This window comes from Haematobia irritans, chromosome 1 (assembly GCF_050003625.1).
Source record: "Haematobia irritans isolate KBUSLIRL chromosome 1, ASM5000362v1, whole genome shotgun sequence".
NCBI lineage: Eukaryota > Metazoa > Arthropoda > Insecta > Diptera > Muscidae > Haematobia > Haematobia irritans.
In genome coordinates this window covers 252,373,803-252,401,420 of record NC_134397.1, presented here as the reverse complement: position 1 = coordinate 252,401,420, position 27,618 = coordinate 252,373,803, and the positions used below count along the sequence as shown (strand labels likewise).

The window sequence follows — 27,618 nt, the reverse complement described above, 5'->3', positions numbered from 1 at the left end:
TATGTCTGAAGAAAATTTTGTCAACATTTTATTTCTATAGAACATTATTTATTTTCTGCACATTTTTTTATTGTTTTACAAAATTTTGTCAACATTTTTTTGTTTATAGAAAATTCTGTTAAATTTTTTTAATTACAGAAAATTTTGTTAAAATTTTTATTTATACAAAATTTTGTCAAAATTTTATTTTTAAAGAAATTTTGATGAAATTTTGTCACAGCTTCATTTCTATAGAAAATTTTGGCAAAATTTTATTTCTATAGAAAATTTTGTCAAAATTTTATTTCTATAGAAAACTTTGACAAAATTTTATTTCTATAGAAACTTTTAGAAAATTTTGTCCACATTTTATTTCTATACAAAATTTTGTCAAATTTTATTTCTATAAAAAATTTTGTCAAAATTTTATTTCTATAGAAAATTTTGGTAAAATGTTATTTCTATAGAAAATTTTGGCAAAATTGTATTTCTATAGAAAATTTTATTTCTATAGAAAATTTTGTCAAAATTCGATTTCTATAAAAAATTTTGTCAAAATTTTATTTCTATAGAAAATTCTTGTCAAAATTTTATTTCTATAGAAAAATGAAGTACTTCCTAGTTCCTAGAGGAATATTTTAAAAATTTTGTCAACATTTTTTATGTATAGAAAAATCTGTTAAAATTGTATAATTACATAAAATTTTGTTAAAATTTTTATTTATACAAAATTTTGTCAAAATTTTATTTTTAAAGAAATTTTGTCACAGCTTTATTTCTATAGAAAATTTAGGCAAACTTTTATTTCTATAGAAAATTTTGGCAAAATGTTATTTCTATAGCAAATGTTGGCTACATTTTATTTCTATAGAAAATTTTGTCAAAATTCGAAATCAAATTTTATTTCTATAAAAAATTTTGTCAAAATGTTATTTCTATAGAAAATTTTGATAAAATGTTATTTCTACAGAAAATTTTGGCAAAATTTTATCTCTATAGAAAATTTTGTCAAAATTCGATTTCTATAAAAGAAATTTGTCAAAATTTTATTCTATAGAAAATTCTTGTCAAAATTGTATTTGTATAGAAAAATGAAGTACTTCTTAGTTTGAGAGGAATATTTTAAAAATTCTACCGAAAAAAACTACCAATCTACCAAACAATAAAAAATCTAACATTTTTGGTAGAATTCTACCAACTGTGGCAATCGTGGCTATGATTCATTTTGGGTCTTATATGCTAATTTCTTATGAAAATACGAGAATTATTCTTCCCTAATTGGACTATTGAACAACATTTTCTCATATAACTACAAAAAATAAAAATTAAAAAAAAATTTAAGTTACATTTTGTATTATACCTACTCTTATTGCAAACGGATTAGAAGAAAATATGGCTTGAATCCTGATTAGAAATCATCACTTTTTTTGGTGGTAATACATGCAAAATTAATATCTTCTTCTTCTTCTTTCGTCTATGGAATGTGTTTGCTATTCCTTGATGGCTTTGGTGGTGGTGTTGGTGGCCTCTTTTTATCATCACTATTATTATTAGTATTTGCAATGCTGGAAGAGCTTATAAGAAAATTTTTGGTTTCTACATATTCATAGGATGTATTCACAATACTGGTAGTGGTGGAGCATGATGTTGTTCGTGTTATTGTTCCGTTGGGACTTAGGGCACCGCCCAATGAAAATTGACTGGTATTCCAATCCAAACTATAATTGAGACTAGAAAAATCGGTAGAATCTCTTGTTTTTGCTGGTAATGGTGGTGGTATAAGATCTTCTTCAGCCGATGTTGAATCGGTGGTATCAACTGAATTACGATTACTACTATCTGCCCCTGATAATGAATGATTATCTGCGGCCGAAAACCCTTTCATACTGGCAGTGGGTGTTGCTATGCTGGCTGGTCGAGATAAACGTCTTTCTTTTTCCTTTTCAGAGCGTAACGGGCGTTTTGATGTAAGCTAAAAATAATATAGAGAAATTTAGTCAAATGAAAAAGGAAATTAAAAAACTGGAATGGAATATAAATTTTCAAAAAAAAAACCTATTTTTAAGAATAGCTTTCATCGAACTCGGTCAAAATTTTAAGACATAAGAATTCGTTTCCTCGTTGTATCTTAAAAGATACAGTGCACATTTAAGGGTTAATACGAATTTTTATATACACTCATACATACCTCTTCAGTTAATACTTTTGGATCTGCTGTCTTTGAACACAATGATGTATTGGATGCGGATATTATTGATGTATTGGAATCTCTTTCAGGCGTTGAGGTAATTGTAGTCAATGGTGTTGTATACCACTGGCTATTCGCTACCGGCAAGCTTAAGGTCTCACGATCCAACTAGAAATAAAAATCATGGTTTAACAACAAAGTTTCTCAAAGTTAACGAAAACAGTAATCAGAAATAGAAAAAGGGTGTAAAATTCCTCATTCGTAGTTTTCCAACATAAGTCTACATTAAAAATGCGACTATGTATATCGATCAATAAATTTTTTATCAAAAACTATATCAAACTTTTCTTGTCATTGCATTTTATTTTTGTAAATTTTGATTTCAAAATCCCTAAAGATTATGGATGTGATTGAAGCCTTAACAAATAATCAATTAAAGAACTTGTTAACACACAATTTATTATTAAGCATTAGTATGTAAGGAATATTTTCCCAAGACGAAATAAATAAATAAATAATCAAGTATAAACAGAGAAAATATCACCAAAAATTCTCCAATAAAAATCGTAATTCATTTTTTTAAATTATAATCAATTATAAATGTAATTAGTTCAACAAATTTGTTAATTAAAACAAGTATATACGACCGTAAGTTCGGCCAGGGCGAAGCTTATGTACCCTCCACCATGAATTGCGTAGAAACTTCTCCTAAACACTGCCATTTACAATCGAATTACTTAAGTTGCGATAACGCTTGCCAATGGCAAGGTATCTTAAAACCTAACACCGTCTTCTAAATTGTATGTAAGTCCATACGTGGTATATGTTAAAATTTTCTATAGAAATAAAATTTTCACAAAATTTTCTATAGAAATAAAATTTTCACAAAATTTTCTATAGAAATAAAATTTTAACAAAATTTTCTATAGAAATAAAATTTCGACAAAATTTTCTATAGAAATAAAATTTTGACAAAATTTTCTATAGAAATAAAATTTTGACAAAATTTTCTATAGAAATGAAATTTTAACAAAATTTTCTATAGAAATAAAATTTTAACTAAATTTTCTATAGAAATATAATTTTGACAAAATTTTCTATAGAAATATAATTTTGACAAAATGTTCTATAGAAATAAAATTTTGACAAAATTTTCTATAGAAATGAAATTTTAACAAAATTTTCTATAGAAATAAAATTTTAACTAAATTTTCTATAGAAATATAATTTTGACCAAATTTTCTATAGAAATAAAGTTTTGACAAAATTTTCTATAGAAATAAAGTTTTGACAAAATTTTCTATAAAAATAAAATTTTAACTTAATTTTCTATACAAATAAAATTTTAGCTAAATTTTCTATACAAATAAAATTTTAGCTAAATTTTCTATTGAAATAAAATTTTAACTAAATTTTCTATAGAAATAAAATTTTAACAACAATTTCTATAGAAATGAAATTTTAACTAAATTTTCTATGGAAATAAAATTTTGACAAAATTTTCTATAGAAATGAAATTTCAACAAAATTTTCTATAGAAATGAAATTTTAACTAAATTTTCTATAGAAATAAAATTTTAACTAAATTTTCTATAGAAATAAAATTTTGACAAAATTTTCTATAGAAATAAAGTTTTGACAAAATTTTCTATAGAAATAAAGTTTTGACAAAATTTTCTATAGAAATAAAGTTTTGACAAAATTTTCTATAGAAATAAAATTTTAACTAAATTTTCGTTAGAAATAATATAATGACAAATTTTTCTACAGAAATGAAATTTTAACAAAATTTTCTATAGAAATAAAATTTTAACTAAATTTTCTATAGAAATAAAATTTTTACAAAATTTTCTATAGAAATAAAATTTTGACAATATTTTCTATAGAAATTACTTTTTAACTAAATTTTCTATAGAAATTACTTTTTAACTAAATTTTCTATAGAAATAAAATTTTGACTAAATTTTCTATAGAAATAAAATTTTGGCTAAATTTTCTATAGAAATAAAATGTTGGTAGATTATTTTTGGCTCGAGTGGCAACCATGATTATGAACCGATATGGACCATTTTTTGTTGGATTGGAGATCGGCTAATATAACTGTAGACCGATATGGGCCAATTTTGGTATGATTATTAGCGGCCATATACTAACACCACGTTCCAAATTTGAACCGGATCGGATGAATTTTGCTCCGCCAAGAGGTTCCGGAGGTCAAATCTGGAGAACGGTTTATATGAGGGCTATATATAATTATGGACCGATATGGACCAATTCTGGCACGGTTGTTAGAGATCATATACTAATACCATGTTCCAAATTTCAACAGGATTGGATGAAATTTGCTTCTCTTAGAGACTTCGCAAGCCAAATCTGGGGATCGGTTTATATGGGGGCTATATATAATTATGAACCGATATGGACCAATTTTTGCATGGTTGTTAGAAACCATATACCAACATCATGTACCAAATTTCAGGTGGATCGGATGAAATATGCTTCTGTTAGATGCCTGGAAGCCACATCTGGAGAACGGTTTATATGGGGGCTATATATAATTATGGACCGATATGGACCAATTCTGGCACGGTTTTTAGGGACCATATACCAACATCATGTACCAAATTTCAGCCGGATCGGATGAAATTTGCTTCTCTTTGAGTCTCCGCAAACCAAATCTGGGGATCGGTTTATATGGGGCTATATATAATTATGGACCGGTGTGGAACAATTTTGGCATGGTTGTTAGAGACCATATACCAACCATATACCAAATTTCAGCAAGATCGGATGAAATTTGTTTCTCTTTGAGGCTCCGCAAGCCAAATCTGGGGATCATTTTATATGGGGGCTATACGTAAAAGTGGACCGATATGGCCCATTTGCAATACCATCCGACCTACATCAATAACCTTAAGTTAATAAAAATTGTGGATACAATTTGGTGGACCCAAACCTGCCTATAGGTCATATGGGAAATTTTATTTTAGTAATGAAATCGTGTCGATATTTTTTGCTTTAATCAAAATTATAAATCAATTCGATTTTGTGGCAAATTTAAAGATTATAAAATCGATAACAATTTTTTTGATTGACTATCGGAAAAGTTCTATTTTATTTCAAGTTTTTGTTTTCTATTTGTATATTACACCCTTTGGCATTTCTAATATCTTCAACTTACTCCTCTGCATATCACTTACAACATCACTTACCTTCTTAATCGATCTTCGTTTTGATGGAGTCTTATCTTTTGTTTTACTTTTCGTGCTTGGTGAATGACCTAAACTGGGTCTATATACATTCAGAAACAATAAAGAAACAGAAAAGAAAAATAGAAACAATAAAAAAACAACACAACATATAAAGCAAAATATAATACATGATAAAAATAATGGTAGAGCATTAAGCATTAGGTCTCTACAAAAGTCTATATGGAGCAGAGACGGAAAAATTTTATATATACTATTAATGATATAAACTTTCAATAAAAAAAGTTAGAATAAATAATAAATAAAAACTAAAATAATGGAACACAAAAAATTGCTTATATACGGAATTTCAAAGACCGCAATTATTAATTTAAATTCTTAAACTGATATAAGTTTTATGTTCCAAAGCAAAAATAAACGCACACAACAAAATGATAAAAATAATGGAAAAGTTAAAAAAAATGGAAAAGTTGCAATGAGAATTTTTGTTTTAATGTGGAAAATGTAAATAATTCCAATAAAAATTAAACTGCTCATGAGAAATAATAATTGTTAATATATGAATATATATTTTTTTTAACAAAAAAAAAATTATCTAAATTATTGAACTCTTTAATAAAAATGAAATCCCATTACCTTTTGAAAATGTCACTCATGAGCAATTTACTAAATTCACTAATTTCATACGGACTTACCTTGGATTGAAAGCAAAACCGAAAGTAGATTTAATCGAATTGGTTTGAGGTCGCATGGAGGAAGTTGATTTTGAGAGGCCGCTACTGCAAGTTTTAGAACAAAAGAAAATATTGGTTTTAGTATTAGTAATAAAATATAAATTAAAATTACATGGAAAAAATAATAATAAAATAAATAACAAAATTTAAAGAATAGCATTTAAAAAACATGGAATATTTAATATAATGTATTTCAATTTAAATCAATTTACACAATAAATATAGTATGATTGTTTAAGTTCAAATGCCGTTTTCTTAGCTTTTGTTAAATCATATAATCATTTTCAAGTGTAATCCCGCCGTTAGAATTTGTCTATACTTTTTCTGCTTTTCGGTACGAAAATAAGGACATTTTCTAACGTCAAATGTCATCAACCCCCGCCTTTCGACATCCAAGCTTTTTTTGTCATTCTCTTTTGAGACTCTCTCGCTTCTACGAAGGTAAATATTGTTTGACGAACAATAATTTATTAAATAAAGCCCATACATTTTGGTTCAAATTCTAAACCAGTGCCTTTTTATTTCTTTTCTACTTTTATGCCACGCATTCATTGGTCCATTCGAGCCGAATAATTATTGGAAAGTATTAATTCGGTGTTTTTTATTTCTTCTTCGAAGGCAAAGGCTACGCCAATCAACAACAACAACAAACGATCGACGATCACCATCCTCTACGAGGCATTTTCAATTTATTGCACATAAATATAATTATATTATCAACAACCAAGGTATGTACTTTCAGTGATAATTAAAAAGTGAGCATATCCTTCGCTGTGAATATAAATAAAAACAGAAATAAACACTCGCCTACGGTCGCTTTACAACTCGTATTTTATATCGGTTGTACATTAAATCTCTACGAGAACAAAATTAAATTATCCGTCGGTCTTTAATACCCGGTTACATTCTCATTAAAGTGTTGAAAAGTGCGTTTAATTCCACTTTGTTTTCATCCAAATATTCAACGTCAAAGTTGCATTTAATTTTCGCTGTATTTTGTCATTTGTTTGCGTATACATTGTTGTGTTTTTCTTTTGGTTTTTTGATCTTCGATCTGCATAGAAAAAACAAAAACAATTGCATTGGTTGTAAGCATTGGTTTGCCAATAGGCATCAATAGTAAAGTGTTATACAGTTGCCGTTCAACTTGCTATACACACGTACGCACACAGGTGTTACATCCAACATACGTTCGAACTGCATACACGTTGGTTTATTAGCGTGGGTCGCTTACGGCGCGAAATTATAAAAATAATTTTTTGCAGGTTCAATTGAGAAAAGTATTTATTGTTGATTCCTACGGATATCGGTCGTTTACTATTATCGTTCGTGTTACGTGGTAGTGTACCCTACGGTCGGTCGATACAAACAATAAAATAACAGTATTTATTATATATTATATTATCGTAATACTGACATATTTGAGTTTCCACGAAACTTTTTTATTTATATATTATTGTTGTTGTTGGACCTTACTGTTTCGTAGTGTGCATCTTACAGTCCGTGCACCCTACAATCGGTCAAGTTGACATTTTACAATTTATAGTTCACGACTTTTCATTGTCTTGTAATTTTTCCATTTGGCAAGTGATATTCACGATACACTTGCACAAATTTTGTGTATCTACGTACACTGGGAGAAATTTTGGATAATATATACACTGAGAGAAACTCTCTCGTAATATATAAAGTTTTCAATTTTTTCGATAATTCGCCACGCAAAAATTATTCTTTGTATTCTACGATACACTGAAAATATTTTTTGTATTCACGATACACTTGCAAAAATCTTTTGGAACACAGGGTACACTGGGAAAATATTGTAATATTTTCCAAATAAAGATTTTGCATATATTTCGCCACGCGAAAAAGGGTTTCTTGTATTTACGATACACTGGAAGAAACTTTACGTGTTTTCATACACTTGGAGAAATTTTTCGCCAATTTTTACAAAAAGTTAAAATACTTATAATTTACCTTGCAGAGCTAATTTTAGCTGGTATTTCCAATACACTGTGAGGAAATTGGTGTATCGACGATACACTGTAAAAAATTGGTTGTACTCCGTACACTGTGAGAAATTTTCTGATCTCATTTTTTGTGTTGTTGTGGTAATCACGTTACCTTACTCACATTTTTAGTACTTTCGGTACACTGCGAAAAATATTGTGTGTTGACGATACAACTTTCGCATACACTGAGAGGAATAACTGCGTTTTCATTTGTTCGACGACAAATCGAAGTAGTTTTTTGGATCGATTTATACTCTTTCCGATAGTTTTGGACATCACGTGTCAATTTTTTCGCCCTTTAATTTTGACAGTACTTGGTCATAATGACTACTACACCACTGACTGCTTTCACAAGAGCAACTGACGCAGTAGTCCGATTTGAAACGAAGTTTCACAGTTTGCGAGACGATGATTTAACCGCCTATAGACTAGAATGTCATGGTTCCGAGGCTAAGTCTTTGTGGGAAAAAGTTAAGAGCTTATTCGACGAATGTCTTGACTTTGTGTCCACACAGAGCAACGCAACCGAGGCAGTCGCCGCTGCTGACAGCAAATATGACGTGGCTTATAATTGTTATCTGAATGTCATGGAGTCGATTCAACGTAAATTGGAGGAACTACGTGCACCATCTAAGCATTCTGCTAAATCGTCTCGGTTGGAGGACCAAACATTACTTTTGAATGTTTCTCATAGGTCCGATGACTCACACAGTTCTTCCGTTAGCTCTAGGGGAGACAATAGTTCCTCCCACAGTCTCAATCTGCCGCCTTGTGATATAGATGTTTTTGACGGCGATTTTCTCAATTGGCCGACATTTAGAGATTTCTTCACAGCGGTATACATTAACAATAGCCGACTTAGCGATATTGAAAAATTGTGTCATTTACTCAAGAAAACCAGTGGTGAAGCTCGCGATGTGGTTTCGAAATTTCCGCTCACGCATAGAAGCTTCGCTCTTGCGTGGAAGGCGCTAAAGGGTACTTATGATAATACCCGCCTCTTGGTGAACCACCAACTCAAATTATTATTTGATTTGCCAGTCTTGGAGTCTGAGACCAGTTCAGGACTGAAGAAACTACAACGTGGTATCTCGACATGCATTTCGACAATGTCCATCTACGATGTGGCCACTGACGATTGGGATCCCATCCTCGTCTTTTTATGCCTTCAGAGGTTGCCGAAATGTACTGTTACACTTTGGGAGCAGAGTATTAAGGACAAGTCTGCTTTGTCTTCTTGGTCAGATTTGGACTTCTTTCTCACGGAAAGAATCCAGACATTGACATGTCTTCGCGATATCCGCGGCATTGACGCCAGGCCTCCGGCCAACAAAAGAATTCGCTCGCATTTCACGAATGCGAAAACGACTCGTTCCCCATCAAGTACGCCTCCTTCCTCCCAATCCTCTCCTGACAGATTATGCGTTCTCTGTCGACGACATCATCACCTCAGAACGTGTTCTAGGTTTCATAATCTTTCAGTTCGTGAGAGGATGAATATTATTAGGAGCCATCAGTGCTGCATGAATTGTCTGTCCCGCAGACATATTGCAGCTAATTGCCCCAGCGCATATGATTGCGGTAAATGTGGTAGAAGACACCACACTCTTTTGCATAGGGAAACATCGACTGGTCCCGGGACTGCTCCTATCGTTCCCGCACCAGTTTCACGGAATCCCGTACCGGTGCCAGTGGATGCCAATGAACCTTCTACATCGACAGGCATTGTGTCAGGGACGTCCAGTAGACAGGTATTCCACACTTCGCGTACTGGAAATGTATTATTAGGAACTGCAATGGTGAATATCGTTCACCAGGGTATCACGTATCCTGCTAGGGCCTTAATAGATCCCGCTTCGGAATCATCCTTTATTACGGAAGGATTGCGGAACCGACTTGGACTGAGTACGTCTTCGACTTCGGCTACAATTTCTGGTGTGAATCAAAGTGTTTCGATCACGTCGAGAGAACTTTGTTCACTTTGCATTGGTACCCCACTAGATGAGTCGCTCCTACTGGAGACTACAGCGTATGTTCTTCCGAACATTTCCGGCAACCTGCCATCCTTTTCTCTAGATCGTGACATTGTGTCTAGTATGCCAAATCTACGTTTGGCTGACCCCAATTTATTTGTTTGTCGTCCTGTTGACCTGCTTTTGGGCGCGGATCTTTATCCGAAAATTGTGTTGGAGGGTACGCGAACGAATATTTTGGGATCATTACTAGCACAAAACACAGTCTTCGGCTGGGTTGTCACGGGTCCTATCCCTTCCTCGAATATTTCAGTCTTCACGACTGCAGTGGACCTCCACGAGGAAAACGGTCTTGACGAGACACTTCTCCGATTTTGGGAACTTGAGGAGATTCCCCGACGCCCTCTCTTATCTGCATCAGATAAGTTTTGCGAGGACAATTACAAGAGAACGACTAGACGGGATTCTGAGGGAAGATACATTGTTACACTTCCGCTCAAAACTGATTTCTGTGGACAAATCGATTTAGGAAATTCAAGGACGGGTTGCTTAAGACAATTTCTTCGAAATGAGGCATCCCTCTTGCGAAAACCACAAATTAAGACGGTATATGACGACGTCATACGAGAATATTTACATTTGGGTCATATGAGGCCAGTTTCGGCTACGCCAACAGACGCCCCAGTTTGTTATCTACCTCATCACCCCGTGATTAACCCCGACAAAAGGACGACTAAGCTTCGAGTGGTTTTCAACGCCTCGAATAAGACGTCTACCGGCAATAGCCTGAATGACATTTTACATGTCGGTCCGACTCTACAAACTGACTTGGTCCTCCTCATTTTGAGATGGAGGTTGTACAAATTCGTGTACAATTGCGACATCACACAGATGTATCGCCAAATCCGAGTTGACCCGTCTCAGACCTGTCTGCAGAGAATACTATTTCGGGATTCTCCGCAAAACATTATCCAGGACTATGAGTTACAAACTGTAACATTTGGAGTAAATTGTGCTCCATTTCTAGCCATACGGACACTGTTGCAATTGGCGGACGACACGGAGAATGACTTTCCTCTTGCTGCGCACATCCTACGGAGGTGCATGTACGTTGACGACGTATTGACGGGCTACCATGATTTGCATACTGCGATTAGGTCTAGGGATCAGCTAATTGCCGCTCTATCTTCTGCCAAGTTTGAGCTGCGAAAGTGGACTGCGAATGATCGTACCATTCTCGAGGGCCTCCCTACGGGCCATTTGATTGATGCTGAGCTTCTCACGTTTGTAGAAGCTAGCAGTTCTAAGCCTCTTGGTATAAGATGGAACGCCCAGCTGGACGTATTCTACTTTGACATGAGTCCGCTCCCGGACAAGTCTCGGTTTACGAAACGCGATACTTTATCTGCCATTGCGAAACTGTTTGATCCACTAGGTTGGTTAGGCCCTATCATAGTTACTGCCAAGGTGATAATGCAGCAGATCTGGTCTGACAAGATTGGTTGGGATGATGCGCTTCTGTCTACGACAGAACGGGAATGGCGAAGGTTTGTCGAATGTTACCGCGACGTTAATTCGATTCAAATACCGCGTTGGGTTAACTATTCGCCTGATTGTGGCGCAGAATTGCATGTTTTTTCTGATGCCTCAGAGAAGGCATACGCGGGGGTGGTATACATTCGTATTTTGACTCCGAATGGTGATATATGCACTCATCTGCTTTCTTGTAAGACCAGAGTCGCACCGCTTAAGTCTGTGTCTCTGCCCCGATTAGAGTTGTGTGGAGCAGTTTTGGCCTCCGAATTGCTAAAGAGTATCCTCGACGAGATTGATATACAACTTCAGGGAATATTTTGTTGGACGGATTCGACGATCGTCCTTTCCTGGCTCGGCAAACCTCCATCTACGTGGACTACGTTTGTTGCCAATCGTGTCAGCAAGATTCAGGATATTACAGGTGGTGAGAATTGGCGTCATGTACGCTCTGAGGAAAATCCCGCTGACTTGGGTAGCCGGGGGGTTACCCCCTCGGAATTGGCTGGATCCCGACTTTGGTGGCATGGGCCACACTGGCTACGCCAGGATCGGTCTCAGTGGGATATTCGGGACTCCGTCCCCCTTGATACAGATGTTGAGTTGCGCGCTGTCAAGGTTCATACCACATTTTTTTCGAATTATGAGGATGTGTTAGAGAGATTTTCGTCCTTGGACAGGGCTTTACGAGTTCTGTCTTATGTCTTTCGATTTTTACATAGGACCCATCCTGCCCATAGGGGTCACCACGTTTATCGCAGCACGGCTTTGACGAGCTTGGAGCTTAAAAACGTGAGACGACGTCTGGCTATACTGGCTCAAAAGGCTTATTATGCGGAGGAATACGCTTCCTTGTTACGCAAGGAACCTATTGGTCCGAAAAGTTCTTTGTTGCCACTTAATCCATTCTTGGATGAATCAGGCGTGCTTAGGCTCAACGGGCGCTTGGCACGTTCCCCTACACTGGCATATTCAGAGCGTCATCCGATTATTGTACCCTACAATAGTCGGTTTGCTGCTCTTTTGGCCAGGTACGTCCATTTGATATCCATACATGGGGGGAATCAATTGATGCTACGCATTTTGAGGATTGAGTACTGGGTTCCCCGCCTGACTTCTTTGATACGAAAGACCATAAATGGTTGTAAGCGCTGTTTTTTGGACAGGAAGCGGTCTTGCTCCCAGATTATGGCCGCGCTTCCACCAGAGCGTACTACACTTTCTAGACCTTTTGCCACTACTGGTGTGGACTTCGCGGGCCCATTTGAGGTCAAATCCTTTACAGGTCGCGCTTGTAAGGTAACCAAAGGTTATGTTTGCGTATTTGTCTGCTTTTCTACGAAAGCTATTCATTTAGAGGCTACATCTGATTTGTCGACGACATCCTTTTTGGCGGCTTTTTATCGATTTGTCTCCCGCCGTGGTTGTCCCGGAACAATATTTTCCGACAACGGCACCAACTTCGTTGGAGCATCTAGGGAAATTGAGCGGGATTTCAAGGTTGTGCTGCGCGAGAGCCGCGATAAGTTGTGCTCCGCACATTTGTATCAACAGTTGTCTTGGCAATTCATTCCGGCGGGAGCTCCACATATGGGCGGTCTCTGGGAGGCCGCAGTAAAGAGCTTTAAGCTTCATTTTCGAAAGCACGCCAATGGCTTCAAATACACGTTTGAAGAACTTTCTACCATTCTGGCTAGAATTGAGGCCTGCCTTAATTCTCGTCCACTTTGTCCGGTGAATGATAGTCCGCATGATATAGTGGCTCTCACGCCAGGTCATTTCTTGGTTGGATCGTCGATCCTCGCTCCTCCGGAGCCCGTTATTGATGAGTCGCCTTTGCATATTGTTAACAGATACAGAAAGATGAAAGCTCTAACTCAACAGTTCTGTTTACGGTGGAAAGACGAGTATCTGAAGAGCTTGCATAAACGCTACAAATGGCAATTTCCTCAACGGGATATGCAGAAGGACGATTTAGTTGTCATTCGACATGAGCAATTACCCCCCACTTCGTGGAAGTTAGGTCGTATTGTTGATATTCATCCGGGTACTGACGGTCGAGTCCGCGTCGCGGATGTTAAAACCGAAAATGGCGTTATACGGCGTCCCGTAGTTAAACTTGTGCCTCTTACGGAGGTAAAATAAGTTCATTTTGCGTTGTACTCGCGTCCTCACTGGATTTTGCTAGCGTGAAAATCTTAGGTTTGATGGCCGCGTTTCGAATCGCTATAGGACGGAAAGTTGTAAGGCGACCTACGGTTTCTTGTCATTCTGACCATTTTGTTAATTTGATTTTCCGTTCCGTCATCGAAATCTTTCTATATTTTCATAGATGGAAAACATAGCAAAGATGGCCTCTACCCTTCCTGATTTTGAGGACGACGTCCCCATGTCTGATGAGGAACGGGAAATCGATCCAACCATCGCACCTCTGGCCGATGTATCCACCATCAGCACGACTGCTGATCCTGCCACTCTGGCCGACCTTTCCACCAATAAAAATCCGTTGACGACGGCTCCTGGAGTTCCTCCAGGAGAATTATCTGTGGCTTCGCCACCCCTTTCGGCACCAGTTCGAAAGAACCAGGGTTCGAATATTCAACGTGGCAGAAGAGAATGTGTCATATGCAAGGCAAAGCATCACTTACGTGATTGCAAAGAGTTCAGGGCGATGCGCATTGAACGAAGGCTGCGTACCGTAGCGCTTCATAAATGTTGTGGTAATTGCCTTGACGCCACACACTTTGTTCGTGACTGTCCCAGTCTACACAGGTGTAAGCACTGTAACGGTGACCATCACACCATGCTGCATAATCATGCAAAGAATAGCGCTGATCGGTCCCGCCCTGCTACAAAGTCTGCTCCCAGACAAAAATCCGGAGTTCCTCCAAAACCTGGTAGATCCTCTATTCGTCCGCATATTACGTCTGACCCTTCTGTCCGATCTTATCAGCCGTCAACTTCATCAGCTCCCCGACCCGTAATGGCGATTCAGCCCGTTGCTACGCTCGGGCCGACAATGGTCATTCAGCTAGAGTTGAATGATCGGCGAGTTCCTGTCCGGGCGCTTTTGGACCCTTGCGCAGGTCTTAGTCTAATTTGTCGGTCATTGGCCGAGGAACTTCGGCTAAGTCCTGTAGCAGTGGGTCCAGAAGTGTTCTGTCAGGTCTCAGTCGCATCATCACATGACCCATCGCAACGATTAGGGGTATCGGCAAGAATTGTGGATTTGACCCACATAACTTCTCCTTCGGAGTCCGTGAATCCTGCCCTAAAGGATCACTTTGCCGGGCTACAGTTAGCTGACCCGCATTTTTATCAAGCTTCACATGTAGCGATTGTCCTTGGTCCAGAGGTCTACCACAAAATAATGAGGCCACAAACATATTCTAGCCCGGGTTTCCCATGGGCCCAACTCACAATGTTTGGGTGGGTTATTTCGGGTCCATGCAACATATAATTGGGTGTAAGACAATCTTCCATTGTCTTCCGACTTAACGAGTCCTCGACACCCGGCTCTTCCGAGTCAAATTTATTTGAAATTTAAAAATCGATCGGGCTTAACGAGTCCATTTACGATCGCGTGCTTGACGAGCACATTTGTAAATATGAATTTGTTTTTGAAAAAATGAAACATGAATTGGAAACCATAACAAGAAAAAACAGAATTGAACTAAAATAAAATGCTCCTTTTTTTATTAACTGAAATGTACATTCTGTATACTTTCATTATTTAAATTGAACATATAATTAATATTACTTTAAATTTTGCAACATGGCAGGATGTTGCAAGGCGGGCGGCAATGTTTAAGTTCAAATGCCGTTTTCTTAGCTTTTGTTAAATCATATAATCATTTTCAAGTGTAATCCCGCCGTTAGAATTTGTCTATACTTTTTCTGCTTTTCGGTACGAAAATAAGGACATTTTCTAACGTCAAATGTCATCAACCCCCGCCTTTCGACATCCAAGCTTTTTTTGTCATTCTCTTTTGAGACTCTCTCGCTTCTACGAAGGTAAATATTGTTTGACGAACAATAATTTATTAAATAAAGCCCATACATTTTGGTTCAAATTCTAAACCAGTGCCTTTTTATTTCTTTTCTACTTTTATGCCACGCATTCAATGATTTTAAATCAATTAATTTTATAATTGTGTCAAACAATTATCTATTGCATTATTATTTATTATTATTTTACCTTTCAGGTGGGCAGTGTTGTCATTATTGGGAATTTTTCCCCAAATTGGGGACATTTTTCCGTGAATAGAAACGAAATTTCTGAGTTGGGGATTTGGTGGGAAATTTCCATAAATTTGGGGATTTTTTGGATTTTTTTTTTCAAGAAATCGGTTTAATGTTTTTTTTTAACAAAATTTTATTTCTATAGGAAATTTTGTCAAAATTTTATTTCTATAGATATTCTGAAAATTTTATTTCTATAGAAAATTTTGTCAAAAATTTATTTCGATAGAAAATTTTGTCAAAATTTTATTTCTATAGAAAATGTTGTTCACAATTTTATTTCTGTAGAAAATTTTGTCAAAAATTTATTTCGATAGAAAATTTTGTCAAAATTTTATTTCTGTAGAAATATTTGTCAAAATTTTATTTCTATAGAAAATTTTATTTCTATAGAAAATTTTGTCAAAATTTTATTTCTATAGAAAATTTTGTTAAAATTTTATTTCTATAGAAAATTTTGTCAACATTTTATTTCTATAGAAAATTTTGTCAACATTTTATTTCTATACAAATTTTATAAAAATTTTATTTCTATAGAAAAATTTGTCAAAATTTTACATATAAAAAATTTTACTTCTATAGAAAATTTTCTGAAAATTTTATTTCTATAGAAAATGTTGTCCAAAATTTTATTTCTATAGAAAATGTTGTTCAAAATTTTATTTCTATAGAAAATTTTCTGAAAATGTTATTTCTATAGAAAAATTTTTCAAAATTTTATTTCTATAGAAAATTTTGTCAACATTTTATTTCTATACAAATTTTGTAAAAATTTTATTTCTATAGAATTTTGTCAAAATTTTATTTCTATAGAAAATTTTGTCAACATTTTATTTCTATACAAATTTTATAAAAATTTTATTTCTATAGAAAATTTTCTCAAAATTGTATTTCTTTTTCTGAAAATATTATTTCTATAGAAAATTTACTCAAAATTTAATTTCTATAGAAAATTTTCTCAAAATTTTATTTCCATAGAAAATTTTCTCAAAATATTATTTCTATAGAAAATTTTCTCAAAATTTTATTTCTACAGAAAATTTTCTGAAAATTTTATTCCTATAGAAAATTTTGTCAAAATTTTATTTCTATAGAAAATTTTGTCAAAATTTTATTTCTATACAAAATTTTGTCAAAAAATTTTATTTTTTACTGATGTTTACTGATACTCACTGCTAAGTCGAACGCTTGTAAAAATGACTGAAATTTTCTTATACCTCTAATACATATCTATCGATTAAAGTTTTTCCCGGGAACGGGATCCCGGGAATTCGCTATAGCTTTACCATTAAGATACTCAAAAAGTGCGAACTCACCCCTGTTGTTTTGTAATCCAACACACTATACCACACTCCACGGCATGGATCTATTCAATGACATAGCTCCCATATATATCTTTCGCCCGATTTACATTCATATGACCACGGGGGCCAAAGTTATACTCCCATTTACGTGAAATTTTGCAGAGATTGCAGAATTATTATTCTAACTATGCATATCAAATTTAGCTAAAATCGGTTCAGATTATATATAGCTCCCATATATACGTACACCAGAGTTTGGAGAAATATGGTAGACTGTTTCATATTTTAGATCCATTTTCAATGGGATTTTCCTCCAATTGACTGGATAGTTTCCACAGAGAATATATTTAATATGATATTAAGTGCGTCAAGTGTGATCTAATTTTGGTTCATATTTAGATAAAGCCTCCGGGTTATACAAAAATGGCCAAAATTGCCACACTTTACACAAAACGGTTGAGTTTTAAATAAGGCTCCAAGTCGCCCAACTTGACCAAATAATATATCACAAGCACACTTGACCACATATCTTGGCGAGATCTAACCAATATCCTTGTAAAATTGCCATTGATGAGTAGCAAAAATTGTAAATATTACTAAACTTGTCCTATATCTCGAATACATATGTATCGCCTGATAAATCATATATGCTACAATTGTATTAAAATTTCACTCGCTTCATATTTCCTATATTTTTTTACTAACATTGTGTTTCATCCCAGGGCGTTAGCCGATTTAAATTTTAATTCTGAATTTTTGTAAAAGTACAAAAAATTGTCTCCATTAAAAGTATTTGTATCTGGAAATGCAAACCTTTATATAGCTCCCAGCAAATTGGAAGTAGTTGAGATGGTAACACAAATGATTGTCTACATAGTGGTGAAGGGTATAATATAGTCGGCTCCGCCCGACTTTAGACTTTACTTACTTGTTTTACTTAAAAACGTCTGGCAAAAGCCTGTCGAAAAAACATAACTTCTTTCAAGTTTCATAGTGTGGGGCAAGGAGAAAGTATCCGTCCAAATACCCAAAAATTATGTACACCATATTTGTTTAAGTTCAAATTCGTAAGGTCAAAATTTATTCGTTACTGGATTACGTCCGTCCAACGATCGTTTTGTAAAAGGTAAATAATAATCTCCCAAAAATTCAATAAAATTACGTTTTATTGAAACATCATTGAAAAGAAAAACTAAATCCCTTGTGTTTTTATTTATTTATTTTATTTTTCGGTGCTACGCATTCATTGGTCCAATCGAGCCGGATACTTGCTTACAGCAATTAATAAAGGGTTTTCTTTTTCTTTTCCAAAGGAAAGTGCTCATCATTGTGAAGCAACAACAAAAAGCAGCCACTTTGCAGCCATATTTGTGAAGGATTTATATTGAAAATTTATTTAAATAATTATTTATCAACACACAGGTGCGTATGTCAGTGTTTTATTAAAATAATTGAGCAAATCGCGAGTGTTTTAAATTTAAACCGCGGTCGTTTTACAACATTGATTCAATTATTTCGTTTTGCCGACGGCAAATTGCATTTCTAAAAACACACATTCGTTGCTACATACGTACGCACATTTCTTTCGTTTGTTTAATTTCGTTTTGTTAAATGATATTCAAGTGAAAGAATAATCAAAATAAAAAGTGAAAAATCTATTGTATATATTGGTGTTGTGTGGTGAATTTAAACGTTGACAGTGCTTATTTACTTCAAAACATTATTTGCAATTACGTTGCCTTTAACTTGAAGTAAATAAAACAATAACAAAATACACGCAGACTCCAAAGGCTCTGTTGGTCGTATTACTATTGTAAACAAACATCAATCGTCACTGCAGTCAACGTTTGAATTACATACCTACGTATGATCAGTGATACACACACGTATATACATACATATTTTTTTTGAGCTGTGTTTCTTTGGTTTATTTGTTAACCCTCACGGGGCCGCGAGTCGTAAATATTTTGAGGAAAATTATAAAAATTTTTGAAATGGAGTTTTTTGGGTTATCGTGTTGTATGACCCCTTAGCGTTACGCGCATTAGTAAAAATTATCGTTTTGGTCACTGTGCACCCTACAGGCGGTCCGGTACGATCGTATAATTTTTATTTTATCGTATATATTACGTATATATTTTTATTTCTATATTTTTTATTATTTGTGATTTTTAATTTTTTTGGGGAGATTATCTGTCGTGGAAGTGTAGAGGTGTATTTTACAGTCCGTGCACCCTACATTTGGTCTTACAGACATTTTTTTATAATTTCTTATAATTTGTTGAATTTTTTTGATCATCTGGTTTTCGTGTGTGAAGTCTTGATACAAATTGGCGGCAGTCAGTATTCTTCGATACACTGAGCGTAATTTTCGTAAATTCATTCATACACTGAGAGAAATAGTTCGAAGATTTTAGTAGAATTTTGAGATTTTTAGAATTTGACTTGAATAATTTGCCCATTTTTTTGTACACGGGGAAAAATATTTTGTGATTCGGTACACTGAACGAAAATTAATTGTCTCTACACTGAGAGAAAAATAGTCCAATAGTTTACAAATTGTTTGAAATTTTTGATTTTAAGTTTTGAAGTGGTTGTTTTACGAACAATTGTTTGCACTTCAAGAAATTTTGTGGTAATTTTGGTGCAGTGTGAGAATTTGATACACTGAAAGAAAAATTTTGTAAATTTTTGTTTTTGCATTTTTGGGCATTTTGTGCAAATTTATTGATTTTTCGGCCAGTTTTCGCTGTCGATAAGTGCGTGTTCGCATACTTTACGAGTTTTTGTGAATTTTTGTGACGCTAAATTATTTTCAATATGCCAGTTAATACATTCGCGCGATTCATTAGAGCCGCTGATGCGGTTGTGAAGTTTGGGACACGGGTTAGCTCTTTGAAGGAGGAGAATTTAGATGTTTATTCTCTAAGGGCTCAGGTCGAAGAGGCGAAATCACTCTGGGAGAAAGTGAAAGAGAGGTATGAGGAGTGTTTAGACGATCTTCAGGAAGATTCAGATAAGGGAAAGGTAGAATCTGCTGACGGCAAGTATGAGGCAACTTATGATGCCTATATTCGTATTGTTTCCTCTATCGAGAGGAAGATAGACGGTCTAAAAGCCGTTCATAGGGCGTCAACTCCTATACTGCAGGCCGATGTGGCGGATATTTCTGCTCGTTCTGGTAATGTGGATGTATCGGGAAATTCTCTTTTGTTAGGTGTTGACCATGGTGCGGTCCATAGTTTGGCTTTACCACCATGCGATATTGAGGTTTTCGATGGTGACTTTCAGTCTTGGCCAACATTTAGGGATTTGTTTACTGCTGTTTATGTAAAAAATTCCCGTCTGAGTGATATTGAGCGCTTGTGTCATTTGCTCAAAAAGACTAGTGGCGACGCCCGTGAAGTTGTAAGAAGATTTCCTCTCACTGATAGGAGTTTCGAGTTAGCTTGGAGGACATTAAAGGAAACTTATGACAACTTGAGAATTTTAGTCAGCAATCAGTTGAAGCTTCTTTTTGACCTTCCGGTCTTAGACACCGAGACAAGTTCTGGGTTGAAGAACTTGCAGCGTGGTATAAATGCATGTATTTCGGCGATGGCTGTGAATAACGTTCCTACGAACGATTGGGATCCGATTTTGGTATATTTGTGTGTGCAACGTCTACCGAAGATTAGTGTTACTTTGTGGGAACAGGGTATAAGTGATAAGTCTGCGTTGTCGTCTTGGGTGGACATGGATCGTTTTCTTACGGAAAGGATTCAGACACTCACGTGTCTGCGCGATTTGAAGGGTATCGATGCTTCGAGGAAAACTGATGGCAGGAAGCTGCGAACGCATTTTACGAATGCAGCTCCGAAATCTTCGCCATCTAGGTCGCGTAATTCGCAATACACTTCTCGTTCTTCTGGAGATTCCGTCGATAAGATGTGTGTTCTTTGTCCACGACAAAGCCATCATCTTCGTGTTTGTCCGGGATTTAGGAATCTTTCTGTGAATGATCGGTTGGCTGCTGTGAAACGGTACCGCTGTTGTTTCAATTGTCTATCTCGTAGACATGACGTTAACAACTGTGCTACATCTCGCAGTTGTGAGAAGTGTCAAGGAAGGCATCATACTTTGCTTCATCGCGATTCTTCCCATTCTACGAATGTGGCGACTACGTCTTCGACGGTTTCGGCCGCTCGTCCTACGGATTCTAGCGGTTTGATTGACCCGCAGCCTTCCACTTCGTCTGGAATCGTGTCTGGTACTTCGGCCAGGCAAGTTTTTCATGTTTCCCAGAACAGGTCGGTACTATTAGGGACGGCTATGGTGAACATCGTTCATCAGGGTATGACGTACCCAGCTCGGGCTCTTATTGACCCAGCATCGGAAGCCTCCTTTATTACCGAAAAAATGCAAAAGTTGCTTAGGATTTCGATAACGAGTGCGACGTCTTCGATATCGGGCGTGAATCAATCGGTTTCGATAACTTCTCGAGGTATTTGCCCTCTGAGTATAGGGTCACCCATAGATGGATCGGTCTTGGTAGAGGCGACTGCGTTGGTCCTGCCTAGGATTTCTGGGAATTTACCGTCTTTCCAAGTGAGTCGGAATTATATGTCACGTTTGCCAAATTTGCGTTTAGCTGATCCTAATCTGTTCGATAGTCGTCCGGTTGATCTATTGTTGGGGGCAGACGTGTATCCCAGAATTATATTACAGGGGGTTCGGTCTGGTATTTTAGGGTCGTTGATTGCTCAACAGACAGTCTTCGGCTGGCTCATTACTGGTTCAATTCCCACTCCTAATGTGACGGTTTTTTCAACGACTGTTGAATTTATGGAAGAAGATGGTCTTGACAAGACTCTTCTTCGGTTTTGGGAATTAGAGGACTTACCAAGACGGGCAATTTGTTCTCCCGCAGATAAATTTTGTGAGGAAAATTTTAAGAATACCACATATAGGGATTCCGATGGAAGATACGTAGTGACTCTTCCGATAAAACCCGAATTAAAGGGACACGTCTTGCTTGGACATTCGCGGACAAGTTGTTTGAAGCAATTTATTCGTGGTGAGGCTTCGCTTTTACGAAAGCCTGAAACGAAATTAATGTATGACGGGGTGATTAAAGAATATTTGGACTTGCAACATATGAGACCAGTGTCGTCGACTTCTCCTGCAGATCAAACTGTGTGTTATTTGCCACACCACCCGGTAATCAATCCGGACAAATTGACGTCCAAACTTCGAGTTGTCTTTAATGCTTCGCATAAGACCTCAAATGGTAAAAGTCTGAACGACATTCTTTATGTGGGACCCACATTACAATTGGAATTGGTTCATTTGATTTTGAGGTGGAGATTTTTCAAATACGTTTTTAATTGCGACATCACACAGATGTACCGCCAAATTAGGGTAAATTCGGCCCATACTTCTCTGCAGCGAATTGTCTTTAGGGACTCCCCACAAAAAGATGTACAAGACTATGAGCCGTGACATTTGGAGTGAATTGTGCTCCCTATTTAGCTATACGGACGTTATTGCAATTGGCCGATGACTCCGAAGATGACTATCCCCACGCGGCACATATTCTACGAAGGTGCATGTACGTGGATGATGTTTTGACAGGATACCATGACGTGGATACTGCTGTTGAATCTAGGGACCAATTGATTAGAGTACTATCATCGGCAAAGTTCGAACTGAGGAAGTGGACTTCTAATGAGCTAGCCATTTTAGAATCGCTTCCGGCTGACCATTTGGTTGACGCCAAATTACTGGAGTTTGTTGAGGCCAGTAGTTCGAAACCGTTGGGTATTAGGTGGAATGCGCAGTTAGACTTGTTTTATTTTGAGATGAAACCGATTGAGCAAAAATCTCGGTTTACGAAGAGAGAGGTTTTATCGGCTATAGCTAGGCTATTTGACCCTGTTGGCTGGCTGGGGCCAGTTATTATAGTGGCGAAGATAATTATGCAACAGGTTTGGTTGGATAAGATAGGATGGGACGAGTCTCTTCCGTTACAAACAGAGCGACAATGGCGAAAGTTTGTCGAGACCTATCAGGATGTGAATCACGTTCGTATTCCTCGATGGGTCAATTACTCCACAGACTGTGAGGTAGAATTACATGTTTTTTCCGACGCCTCGGAAAAAGCATACGCGGGGGTAGTATATGTTCGTGTGGTTACGCCGCAGGGACAAATCTTCACCCATTTGCTATCTTGTAAGACTAAGGTAGCCCCCATCAAATCTATATCTTTGCCACGTTTGGAGCTTTGTGGGGCAGTTTTGGCCTCAGAACTTTACAAGTCTATAGCCAGGGAGTTAGATATTGAATTTCGACGTGTTTATTGTTGGACGGATTCTACGATCGTCCGCTCTTGGCTTCGAAAGACGCCATCTACGTGGTCTACTTTCGTTGCGAATCGCGTATGTAGGATTCAGGAGAATACTGGGGGACAGAATTGGTACCATGTTCGTTCTGAGGGCAATCCGGCCGACTTGGGAAGTCGCGGAGTGTCGCCTGCAGAGTTGGCAATTTCAACGCTTTGGTGGCATGGACCAGAGTGGCTGTGCTCAGCTAGTTCTCAGTGGGATATTAGTGATTTGACCCCTCTTGAGACTGACCTTGAGGTACGGGCGGTCAGGACTCACGCATCGTTTTTTACGAACTACGAGGACATTTTAGAGAGGTTTTCTTCGTTAGATAGGGCTCTACGAGTCATCGCATATATATTTAGGTTTTATCACAGGACCCATTATTCACATGCTAGTCGAAATGTGTATCACGACACGACGTTGACGGCAACTGAATTAAAGGCAGTGAGATTACGTCTAGCTGTTCTTTCTCAAAGGGCTCATTATCCAGATGAGTACGGTTTTTTGATGGAAAAGAAACCGTTAGGTTCCAGGAGTTCGTTGTTGTCATTGAATCCATTCCTGGATGAGGAGGGGGTTATGAGGTTGAATGGTCGTTTGAGTAGGTGTCCTACCCTTTCGTATAGTGAGCGACATCCAATTATAGTGCCGTATAATAGTAGATTCGCTAGGTTACTGGTGAAATATGTTCACGACATATCTATTCACGGAGGAAACCAGTTGGTTCTACGTCTTATTCGGATTGAGTATTGGATTCCTCGTTTAACATCTTTGATTAGATCGACTATTAACCGGTGTAAACGGTGTCTGTTGGATAGGAAGAAGTCTTGTACGCAGATCATGGCGGCTCTCCCACCGGAGAGAACTGTACTTACCAGACCGTTTACTACGACTGGCGTTGATTTTGCGGGGCCTTTCGAAATTAAGTCATTTATAGGGCGCGCATGTAAGATAACAAAGGGTTATGTTTGCGTTTTTGTATGTTTTTCGACGAAGGCCATACACTTGGAAGCCACATCAGACTTGTCTACGACAACGTTTCTGGCCGCTTTTCACAGATTTATATCTCGACGCGGTTGTCCCAAGACCATTTTTTCGGATAATGGTACAAATTTTGTAGGCGCTTCACGCGAAATGGAAAAGGATTTGAGATGTGTTTTTAAGGAAGGACGTGATAAGGTGTGTTCCGCATACCAGTTTCAGCAGCTTTCCTGGCAGTTTATCCCTGCCGGGGCGCCACATATGGGTGGTCTCTGGGAAGCTGCTGTCAAAAGCTTCAAGACGCATTTTAGGAAGCATGCATCAGGATTCAAATTTACATTTGAAGAGTTTTCGACTGTTCTTTCGAGAATTGAGGCTTGTTTAAATTCTAGGCCGTTGTGTCCAATGAGTGAAAGTTCTTAAGAATTGGTAGCACTTACGCCTGGCCATTTTTTGGTAGGATCTCCGATCTTGGCGCCTCCTGAACAGTTAGAGGAGGAATCACCACTTCATTTGGTGCATCGATTTAGGAAAATGAAGGCGCTGTCGCAACAGTTCTGCTTACGGTGGAAAGATGAATATTTGAAAGGCTTACAGAAAAGGTATAAATGGAAATTTCCGCAGCGTGATATCGAAGTAGGGGACTTGGTAGTAATTCGTGATGAGCAATTGCCTCCTACATCGTGGAAGTTAGGTCGTGTGGATGACGTCCACCCAGGATCTGACGGTCGCGTTAGAGTTGCAGACGTGAGAACGGCAAACGGTGTTGTAAGACGACCGGTGGTAAAATTGGTCATACTGACCGAATAGTTTTCGATCGTTCATATAGTAAGCGTCATCTTTCTTTTCGCAGTACAATGGAAGATATGAGGGAAATTATTAAGACTCTCCCTGATTACGAAGATGACGTCCCGATGTCCGATGAGGAAAGAGAGATTTTAGAAAATAATGTTGCACCGGTTCTTCGCGAGCCGTTACCAGCCATCGAGCAGGTCCCTGACGTCGGGATGACCCCAGTCGTCGCCTCTTCACAAGGGGTAGTACCGACGCAGAAAGTTGTCCCTCCGTCGGGGGCTGATACGGCTCCTGCTGACGTATCCGCAACCAACGTAGCCAAACCATCGTCATCCCCTACGGGGACTGCCCAAAGAAATTCGGACTCGAGCCCAAAGCTTCATTTGAACAATTGTGTGTTATGCAGGCGGAAGCATAATCTACGGTCGTGCCGCAGGTTCTTGAAAATGCGGTTGGAGCAAAGGCTGCGCACCGTAGTTCTTCATCGGGTGTGCTCCAACTGTCTGGGCAGGTCACACATGCGGTCGACCTGCAATAGTCGCGAAAGGTGTCGCGAATGCGGAGAGAGCCACCATACGCTTCTGCACTCCTTCGAACAGCAACAACGTCCTTCCGCTCCATCGTCCGATTTGTCTAAGAGAAAGTCAAATTCAAGTCCGTCCGTTAATTCGTCCGCGTACTGCATTACAAATGCAACCCCCATATTTAGTCCGTTGTTAGTTTTGCAACCAACTGTTACGCTTGGTCCCACTATTGTGTTGATACTCGTCTTGTCCGGTCGTCGAATTCCCGTCCGAGCTGTCCTCGACCCATGTGCGGGGTACAGTATGATATGCAGTAGTCTTGCCCAAAGCTTACGGCTTACTTCGGCAATGACAGCGCAGAACGCCTTTTGTCCGCTGATCGTCGTATCCCGGCACAACGCGGAAAATAAATTGATTTTTTCCGCCCGGGTGACAGATTTATCCCGTGTGGTCACCCCATCGGCGTCGGCTCCAGACTCCATACGAGAGCATTTTGAATGTCTCCAGCTGGCCGATCCAGTGTTTTATCGCCCTTCCGGGGTGGGGTTGGTCCTGGGGCCCGACGTATACGCAAGGGTTATTAAGCCTCAAATGTTTTCGAGTCCGGGATTCCCCTTGGCGCAGCTGACGATATTCGGCTGGGTGATTTCAGGGCAATGTCAACCATGAATATGTGTCGTAGGTCATCCTGGCCAATAACCCAGACACTGCAGACCCTCCGGGTCAACGGCTCTACGAGCATTTAGTTAAGAAAGAATGAAGTTGGAAAAGATGAATACATGAACTAATAAAAAAAAAAAAATTGCTCAATTTGAAAATGAAACTGACATCGCATTTTATATTTATTTTGATATTAAAATATTGTATGTAATGTCTATGTATTAATGAATTTCAATTACAACATAGCTGGATGTTGCAAGGCGGGCGGAATGTTTAAGTTCAAATTCGTAAGGTCAAAATTTATTCGTTACTGGATTACGTCCGTCCAACGATCGTTTTGTAAAAGGTAAATAATAATCTCCCAAAAATTCAATAAAATTACGTTTTATTGAAACATCATTGAAAAGAAAAACTAAATCCCTTGTGTTTTTATTTATTTATTTTATTTTTCGGTGCTACGCATTCAATATTGATTTCATAACCTTCCCCTACGGCTTTTGTAAATTTCAAGTAAACTTGATAATTTTAGTTTTTTTTTCCAGTTTTAGAGGAGGTATCCCTTTTCGTAACAATATCGAGCAAGGGGAGGCCCCTCATCTCTTCCGAATATCAAAAAATCAGATATTAATTATAATAATATAACCAACCCCACATCCTCTGTAAATTTCAAGTAAATTGGAAAAGTTTAATTGCTTCACGGTATGTACTTGAGGAGAAATGTGATCTCCCTGTGTCCTTTCTTTGGCCCAATTTTGAAAAATCGAACAAGGGGGATGCTTGGGAGCCACCGTGGTGCAATGCCCGCCTTGCATACACAAGGTCGTGGGTTCGATTCCTGCTTCGACCGAACACCAAAAAGATTTTCAGCGGTGGATTATCCCACCTCTGTAATACTGGTGACATTTCTGAGGGTTTCAAAGCTTCTCTAAGTGGTTTCACAGCAATGTGGAACGCCGTTCGGACTCGGCTATAAAAAGGAGGTCCCTTGTCATAGAGCTTAACATGGAATCGGGCAGCACTCAGTGATAAGAGAGAAGTTCACCAATGTGGTATCACAATGGACAGAATAGTCTAAGTGAGCCTGATACATCGGGCTGCCACCTAACCTAACCCCCCACC

The 27,618-nt window shown here is 37.4% G+C and overlaps 3 protein-coding genes across 7 annotated transcripts in view; 2 read left to right on the top strand and 1 right to left on the bottom strand.

Annotated features, from left to right (window-relative positions):
* mbc (dedicator of cytokinesis protein myoblast city) overlaps positions 1-27,618 on the bottom strand; it is a 191,824-nt gene that overhangs the window by 7,203 nt on the left and 157,003 nt on the right. For 2 of the 5 annotated variants that reach the window (XM_075289369.1, XM_075289396.1), the window contains 4 exons: positions 6,072-6,155; positions 5,368-5,458; positions 2,168-2,335; positions 1,344-1,951 (listed from right to left, as the gene is read on the bottom strand). In XM_075289369.1, coding sequence (XP_075145484.1) covers positions 1,454-1,951; positions 2,168-2,335; positions 5,368-5,458; positions 6,072-6,155 — 841 coding nt within the window. In that variant the 3' untranslated portion in view covers positions 1,344-1,453. Of the gene's footprint in view, positions 1-1,339; positions 1,952-2,167; positions 2,336-5,367; positions 5,459-6,071; positions 6,156-27,618 lie in introns of those variants that run through there. The other 3 variants (XM_075289378.1, XM_075289387.1, XM_075289402.1) reach the window with 3 other exon arrangements.
* On the top strand, positions 6,349-15,708 carry LOC142220332 (uncharacterized). The gene is made up of 3 exons (XM_075289414.1): positions 6,349-6,551; positions 6,729-6,838; positions 13,961-15,708. The coding sequence occupies exons 1-3, from the start codon at positions 6,476-6,478 to the stop codon at positions 15,086-15,088; spliced, it is 1,314 nt and encodes a 437-aa protein (XP_075145529.1). The 5' UTR covers positions 6,349-6,475; the 3' UTR covers positions 15,089-15,708.
* On the top strand, positions 18,408-26,803 carry LOC142220338 (uncharacterized). Its single transcript, XM_075289427.1, has 2 exons — positions 18,408-18,596; positions 25,374-26,803. Exon 2 carries the CDS (start codon positions 25,378-25,380, stop codon positions 26,506-26,508), a length of 1,131 nt encoding a protein of 376 aa, XP_075145542.1. The 5' UTR covers positions 18,408-18,596; positions 25,374-25,377; the 3' UTR covers positions 26,509-26,803.